At 38.1% G+C, this 8,796-nt stretch overlaps 1 protein-coding gene across 1 annotated transcript in view; it reads left to right on the top strand.

Moving 5' to 3' along the window:
• The first annotated feature begins 567 nt into the window (after window positions 1-567).
• Window positions 568-8,796, top strand: part of LOC103150330 (alkylglycerol monooxygenase-like) — a 51,423-nt gene continuing 43,194 nt past the window's right edge. The window contains exon 1 of the mRNA XM_016680626.1: window positions 568-1,060. Within this exon, the coding sequence (XP_016536112.1) occupies window positions 941-1,060 (120 nt within the window). The 5' untranslated portion in view covers window positions 568-940. The remainder of the gene's footprint in view (window positions 1,061-8,796) is intronic.

Genomic DNA, 8,796 nt, shown 5'->3' with positions numbered 1-8,796 from the left:
AAAATGTGAAAAAGGGCGTGAACACTTCATATATAATCCTGCAAACCCACAGAAGGTTTTGTAAACCTTATAGAGAAAAAAAAGTGTATGGATTTGTGCTGCTTTAGTTGATTGGTTGCGCTTGTGGTTTGATATTTGGTCTTGTGACATTTAATGATATTAAAGCTGAATGTGCATAACTTTATCTCCTGCAGCTAACAGAACAGATCTGAATCATGGTTACATCACTTTATTGATTAAATCACATCCGTCTCTGTGCTGTGTATTACAAACAAATCCACAGTTGTACAAGCTGTTATTAAATATATACATTAAAATAACTTTTCAATGTTAAAATCTAGGAAAAAGAAAAAGTCCTGCTTAGATACCGGTACATAAAAACACTGAAATATGAAACTTCTTTTTTTTTCTTTCAGAATTTCGTCAGTGATTCACGAGTTTCATATTTACAGCATGAAGCGTGGAAAAAAAAACACCAGCACCGTGACAAACAGCTACAATGTGACAAGGTGGAGTGACATCCTCCCCTTCTGCAGAGCTCCAACATTTCCGGCAACTTCCACAGATAAACTTCAACAGGAGCCAGTTTGCACCGCGGATTCTCGCGATAAAACTGATAGCGTGATTTAGGTGAAGAACCCTGGCGTCCAAAGGTAAAAGTGGCGTCCTGAGAAATCTGGATTAACAGGTGGATAAGGGCAGAGGCAGGACCCAGTGGGCGCTTTAAACCCGTCACAGTGTTTTATTTTTTTATCATTTCGGAACTTTATTCAGCAGCTGGTTCCGGATCCGTGTCACAGCTGACCTACTTTCCCTCCTGCGGAAGTTAACAAAAACAAACGGAAGGAGTTTAAAAGGTGACACGCTAGAGATTGAGCGCTGTGTGCGCAGCGGTGAGAGTTTGCTGCAACACCTGCACAGGTAAACAAGAGTCCCGGCCATGGCTGCAGCGGCGGGGTCCGGTTCCGTTTCCAGGGGTCTCCGGGCCATGTTTTTCATGCTCACTCCAAACGAATCCTCCTTTGAGAAAGTGGAGGAAGTGCCTCAGTATGTTCAGCAGGTGGGTGGACGCTGCTTTCCCTAAAATGAAAACATCTGTAGAAGTAAATTAAGGTAATTTTTCAACTTTAGAGACTTTATGAAGTCTCTTAACAAACAAAACAAACAATTTCATCTGGATGAGCATCAAACATAAAGTTTGTAGGTCAAAAGTTAAGACAGCTGATTATATATTTCAGAATCTAAAATTTATAGTTGGTATATTGCGCTTGCATCTTAATTTAAACTGTAAAAAATACAAACATTTGTGTTTGCATGATAAAATTTTTACTTGTCTTCAGGTAAATCAGAAATAGTTTTTGGTTGACTGGAGCATCTATAAGATGGTAATATTCTGTGTACATTAAAATCAACATTTTGAAACATTGACTCCTGGGAAATAAATTGTTTTTGTGGGGAAATAACAAGCAGTTTGACGTCAAAATGACTTTGTTTCTCAACTATTCTTGAAGTTCACCAGACCGGGACATGATTTGTTGCTTCCTGAGATCCTCCAGCCTACTTCATGTTGTCAGTCAGGTTCTGTTTCTGAGAGATTTATTAATTTATTGGATTTATTTATTTATTTGATTTTGGAGATCTGAGAGGAATCAGATGTGGGTGTGGCTGATAAAAATGAACTTAGTTTTCTACATGTTATGGTTGATCTCTGTTCATTTAAGTAGGCGTGTTACTTTTCCACACTGTAAAAACACAAAATATTACCAAGTGTTTTTGGTCTGGTTTCTAAATCTTTGTACACTTGAAATAAGCAAGATATAGAAGATTGTTTTAAGTCAGTAACTCTTTACTACTTAAAAAAAACATTAAAAAAATGTTTTTATAAGTGAAATATAAATGTATGAGAAAATTGTCTTGTTCCACTACAAGATTATTTTAAGTGTACTAGGATATTTCCACCAGAACAAAACCAAAAATACTTGGTTAGATTTTGTGTTTTTACAGTGCACATATGGCCAGGCTGGCTTGTACAGGCTTTTTAAATTAATAATTAAGCCTTTTGACAAATGAAATCACGTTTTTAATCCACTATTTGTGTTTTCTTGTGTTATCTTTGGTGATTTAGTGTCACAGATAATGATGAGAAATTATTTGAATATGCTTTTACTGACAAAATCATTTAGCGGTGCCACCAAACATAAGAGTTAGCTTTCCACCTTGTCATCGTAACGTCATTCCCAGCTGCAAACTCCAACTTCTGCGATAACTAGGAAGCAGGTTTGGTGTTCAAGTCTTTCTCAGCAACAGCAAATGAACCAGAGCAATGTTTGTTTTATACCATTTTGAAATATTTTCAGTTTATTTCAGATTTGCAGCCATATATTCTCTTTCAACCCCTCCATGCTCTCAAGACTGCTGGTGTAAAAACAACTTGAGTTATTTTGTGAAGTTGATTTAACCCATTGGCTGAATGCAGCTTTAAACATGCTTTCTTCCAGGATTAACTAGCTGTACCCATCAGTTTCTTTGTCTTTGCTGGAGAAAAGCATCCAAAATTTGATACCAAATCACCAAAAGTTTGATAATCTGAAATGTTAATGGTGAAAAGACAAGCGGTTGATACTAAAGACCAGACAAACTTTCCAGCAAAGTCAGAAAATTTTATTTTTTTGTCTTATTTTCCAGGTTGTATTCGGTTTAGTACAAACTAAATATGAAAAATAAATCTCTACATAACATTGTCTATTTATATTGCATACATTATTTTTTGTTTTAATCCTTGAAATCTAAATGTTGTGCACAGGACAACTTTAAGATTCCCAAAACACCGAAAATGTTTTGAATTTTTTTCTACCGGAATAAAGTTATAAAAAATATCAAACTGCTTCATACAATCTGCATTCAACCTTGCATAATTCAGTGCTGATTTAAAAACTCTGTTGAATATCTTGACTTGGAGCTTATGGCCTTCACATGACATTAAGACCGTGCCATGAAATCAACAATCAGTCAGAGAGGGGATGATCTGTGCAGAGGTTAATCAAAAATGCTGGAGGATCCCCATCATGAATGGTGGAGCATGAGAGCTCACAGTCCGCCTTAAAGGAGCAGAAAACTTCTGCACAGCCGTGGAGAGACTGTGGTGGCCCATAATCACGCTGAGAGCATATCTGGGTTCTGGAAAAACATAAAAACCGGACCGACCAAAGTGGCTTTGTGCCAATGCTCCTACCTCATCATGTCTGCAGCAGTTCAGCCTTTGGACGTGGCTGCTGTGCCCGTCTCATTCCACCACTGGTGGAAACCAGAACCTTGCATATTACGATCCGTGTGTGCTGGACCCGTGTGGAATAGCGCTCCCAGCTCGGAAAAACGGCTACACCAAATTGGAGTCTGAATCCTTTGAAGCGGAGAAATTTTGTGACGTAGGTCAACAATTTCTCACAATCTTAGTAATACCAAGGAATCAGAGTGATGGGAATTATGGGTAAAAAGTTGAGTAGCGAGTCATCATTGAACGCTTTCCTATGTGGAAAAGTGTTGAGTCATGGAGTCTCGTGAACGGAGACAAATCAGACGTGATTTTTATTTTTTTTGACTCGTTATTCTCCACAAACTGCCTCCAAATCGTAAATGTTCTGGAGTTGCTTTCTCATTTTAAGCTCTTTTCATAGATTTTGAATTCGATACAAGTCAGGTGATTTACTGGGTATTACTTTCTGTCTCTGAAGCCAGTTAAGAGTTTTTTTGGCTGTGTGGTTGGGATTATCATCTTGCTTGGAGCTGCACACTTGATTCATCTTCAGATTGTTCTCAAGTAGGTTCTGGTTCGTTTCTCCATTCATCTTCCCTCAAACCACCATATTCCTTACCTGTAAACTTATTTTTTGGTGTTGGGTTTTCGGGGTGAAGCCCAGGACCTTTCTTCTTCCAAACAAGGTTAAACGTCTAAAGAGTTTATCTTTAGCCATAAGTGACCAGACTGTATCCGTCGTTTATATTTAACAGCCATGGCTATTTTATGGTGAAATGGAGGTTGGTAATGCTTGGGATAAAGTTCATGTCACGATATATATCACAATATGATTTGTATGAAATTTACCATAGAAATGAAATCACATACTGAGTGGAATGTATCTGTTTGTATGTGTGAAAACTTGTTTGTGCGTTTTGTTTCTACGTAATATTTTATGTTGCTGCCTATTATTGGTAATGATGGACAGCAGCTTAATCTCAGTGGTGACCACCTGGTTAAATCAAACTTACATGAAAATTTGTCTCTATATAGAAACACAAGACCTTAATATAATGGATGTCTGTGTCAAATCCTGCTTTTATTCACAGAGTTGCAACTGGACCTTGCAGTTAGCTGCATTGCTGGTATTCAAACACATTCTGTGATTTAAGGTGGTAAAATAAATCGCTTGTATTTCGTCTTTTCCATGCACTTTGCAGATTACGTTTTTCTGCTCCTGGTTTGACTGTTTAGCCCTCCTAAAGGCTAAAGAGAAGGGGTCATTCGGACCCTACATGTTTTTTACTCTGTTTGGTCCGGCACGGTTGCACTGTGCGCTCTTACAAGGTTTTCTTTTTGTGGTTTTGGAAAGACTGTCAGACCGTGCCATCTGCTGTGCTCCTCCTGAGCATCGTGCTAAGACCCCTGGAGGGTTAAGAGACGGGGTCCATTGGACCCAGTGAGCTTTATTCTGTGCGCTTCACGACAAGGGTCCTGACCTTATACCCCTTGCTTCCCTGCTGTCTGACCGTGACATCTACCGCCTCCTCCTGTGCATCATGCTTAGACCACGGGATGCTAAACCCGTTTTACGTTTTATGCACCTTTTTAACGGGTTTTTCCCGTGCGCTCTCATTCACTCTCCTTCTTACTTTCTCTGTTTTGATGGCGGATATTACGTCATCAACAAGCATCACCGCGGTTAGCCGGTAGACTGGAGATCTCTATCGTAGGACAAATTTCTATCATTTCTACTCTACTGCACACCGTTTATTTCGCGCATTCCTACTGGACTATGGCTACAACATTCAGACGCTTAGAAACGAAGCTCTAGTTATTTGCATCGGCACGTTTTGCAGTCTTTTTTAGCTTTTATCCAATAACTCAATACTTTGGTAATGAAAAACCTTTTTGTAGACCATCAGTTAATATTTTACCACTCCTGAGGAATACTTTCTAAACATTGACAGATTTCAGTGAATTTCTTGGCTTTTCTACTTAATTTGTATTTTTTTTTATTTCATAGAATGTGTGGATTACTTGGTTTGTTCCTGACACTTGGTGTAAATTCAAAATCAGTAGCAACAGAAATGCACCTTTATTACCTATTTTACCTGCAATATAACATGCAGCTCACATATTTATGTTTAAGTTGTCTTTTTCTTGGTTTCGTCAACATGTCTCTTGGAAAGTAGTAACACCTTTGGGGCAGCTCAGTTAGTCTGATTCAGGATCTATAGAGGCAGCCACACAGAAAACCTCACTGCCCAGATTAGGGTGATGGTAAGGAGGCCTTCTAACAACAACAAAGTCTTGGCGCTTATTACCAAATTAAATTAGTTAAAATCCTGGTAGACACATGCAGAAAGCTGGTCATTTGCTGCAACAATCACACAACAAGAACACTATACAAAAACCTGATCTCTAAACTTTGAGTTGAGACATTTTTGTGTTTGTTTGAGATAAGTTGAGAAAAATGTAAAGCGGTTTCAGTTTACTTTAGTTTTGCGATTGTAGGACTTGGTTGAAATCTTTCTAACTCGAGTTCAAACTCCAGTTCTTTCTGTTTTTAAAGTAGGTCAACTTATAAACAGAAAGAGCAAACATAAATTTAATGGAAAGTGGTAAAACTTTAACTTTTCTCAGTGGCATGACCTCCAGCTCCAGTTTATTTCAGCAATGAGTAAAATATCCTGAAACAACCTTCTTACTACTGTCTCTTGTTAAATAAATTACAATGTGAGTGTCAGATATATGTAACAACGGATTATAATTACCAGACAGAAATTATTTGAATCCATCTTAATTTACACAAGAAACTGTTAAAAAGCGAGTTTTTGGACAGGGAGAGAGTTTGCCTGGAAGAACCTCATGAGTTTTTTTTAATCACACTAAAATTAAAAAGCAATGAGCTAAAAAGACAACAGAATCGTTGGAGAGGATGTGGGAAAGTATTGATCCTTCTCAGAAACGTCACTTAATCATTCGAGGCGCCATGATGGGCGTCAGAAGTGAGGATTGGGAGTTTTGAACAGAGCGACTGGAATTGTTTTCCAAAATTGTTTTTGCCAGTTTATTCGTGGCTTCTACTTGTTGGAGTCGAACTAATTTGTCTGTGAACGTGACACACCTGGTTGGGCTTATATACGGCGGGATTTAAAGAAGTTGGAATGGAAACCGCTAGCTTAGAAACCGACCCGAACCTCCTCCTTCCTGACATGTTGATCAAATTACCAACTTTACCTGAATTCACACCGTATGATTGTCGCCATGGTTACTAATGGTTAGACATACCTTCTCCATAATGTGGTATTTGATATCTTTCTAATAAATGCTTAGTTTATTAATCTTGTCTTGAAAAAAGACAAGATTAATAAACTAAGCATTTATTAGTTTATTAATCTAATAAATGCTTAGTTTTATTAGAGTACTGCAAATCTGCAGTTACACCGAGGGGTGACAGTCCTCATGATGAACAGCTGCTGTCCATCACCGCCGCATCTTTTCTCATTAAAAAATATAAAATAAGTTTGGTTTACATCCTTGTTTGTGCAGTCGACCACGCAGCACCTTGTGACTGTTTTTAAAGGTGCAATATTAGGCTACAGATTTCTGTTTTTAGACCAGCTTCAAAGGATCATTGGTTGTTTTGACGTCCGTCATGGCGGAGTGGGCGGAGTTCTGGAGAGCGTGACGTCACGGGCAAAGGGTCAATATGCGCAATATTGAAATATTTTAGGAAATGACCGTGAATAAAAAAATAGGATATGATCTGTGTCGTAATATGCAAGTTTTAGGATACAAAGTTCCATTAAAACCAGAAGTATATTGGAGGAAAAACAATTAAAAGGAAGTAGAAACACCATTGAGGAGCCAATGGGCTGCAATAGCAGAAAAGATGTTTATAATGGAGAAACTGACACATAAGTCGTCTACAAGAAGCAAAAATGGGCAAAAAATGGCCAAAATAGACATTTTACATAGAAAGATGGACGTAAATGTTGTTAGCAGGCAAGTAGTTTAACGTGTCGTATATCTTCTGGATTAAAGCAATGCAAATCGATAAGCTACAAAAAGAAGTAATGACAGTCAGTAAATAAAACAATAATATTAAATATTTAAAAAGTTTTCTACAGTTTGTTGGGTGCTGGACGGTTGCGGCTCAGAGCTGCTAATGCTTTTGATCGCCGTCCGTAAAGATTTCTCCTGCAGAGCGTTCCTTCGACCAGAGCAGGTTGTGATGCAGCTCAACAGGATATTCTCAAAAGATTCGTTCACAAAACAGCTTTGTCAAACAGCTGCCAAAACAAAAGCCTCTCTGAATTTCCTTTGGCCCATAAATCACCAATCAGAGCAGCAATACCCTGCAGACATGAGAAGTTTCAAAAATCAAGGCAACGCCATGGAACCAAAGGAGGTGCGGTTGATTTATTGCATTACCTGAAATGTGTAACGTCTTCTGTTTTAAAGAGTAAAACACATCAGCAACATGTGATGCTTTATTGGTTTTGTTCAGCTACTCAGCAGATTCCTCAGAGTACAGTTAAGGGTTGTGTCTTGACCCACTGAATGCAAATGTAAGGAAATGATTCAGCGCTCGGTTTGCTCACACCGTCCGTCATCGTGACGTCAAACCTTTGGGACTGAAAGCTGGTTAACCTTTACATCAGTCCGCCTTTTACAAAGCTGCTGCTGCTGCTGCTGTGTCACCTGGTGAGGCAATCTGTCTCGACCACTCAGTCTTGGTCCAAACTGGGTCACCTTCATGACAATGACACCAAACGGCTAATCTGGATTAGAAAAGAAGTCGAAAAAGTCCATAATTCAAGATGGCTGCCACGGTTTGGTGCAACTTTTTCAGAGTCGAACCCGGACGAGGTAAAGTACCCAAAGTACTCAAGCAAGAGTAGTACTACTTCAACATATTTTTATTCAAGTAAAGGTAAAAGGTAGCCGTCCAAGAAATTACTCAAGAGTAAAAAAGTATTTGGTAAAAAGTCTGAGTAACTGGTGATATTATCGTTTAATATTTAAAAATTACACCATCAGAAGGACCAAAGTATAGTTAAAAGGAAATTTTGGTATTTTAAGGATGAAAATGAAAATAATTCATATAAGTAACAAAAAATAACAAAATCAGGCCAAAGAAAATGTTTCCAAATCTGTTTCTTTCAATAAAAAACTTATGAAACTTTAACCAAAACTGTAGGTCTGTGTGTCTGGTGAGTTTTTGGTTAAAGCATGTTTGTTTTTCATTCAGTGGGTAGAAAATCCAGAAATGTTACTCAAATAAGAGTAGAAACATTTCATAATGAAATTACTCAAGTAAAAGTAAAAAGTACAGGGTTCTAAAAATCTCTTTAGATAAGATATGTGCCTTTCTGTTGTTGGGATGTGGCTGTTGGTGTAAATGTGGGGATTTTTTTAGCCATTTGGACTCTGGAGAAACACATTATCATTTTATCTGGCAGATCATTGGGTATCTACAGCACTTAGGCCCAGTGTATGTAGTGCATATGAAAAAAGCTGATGTGGTTTAGCTGCTCTTTAATAAAACGTTG

Source organism: Poecilia formosa, unplaced genomic scaffold, assembly GCF_000485575.1.
Source record: "Poecilia formosa unplaced genomic scaffold, Poecilia_formosa-5.1.2 Scaffold250, whole genome shotgun sequence".
NCBI classification, from domain to species: domain Eukaryota; kingdom Metazoa; phylum Chordata; class Actinopteri; order Cyprinodontiformes; family Poeciliidae; genus Poecilia; species Poecilia formosa.
This window is presented reverse-complemented; position numbering and strand designations above follow the sequence as displayed.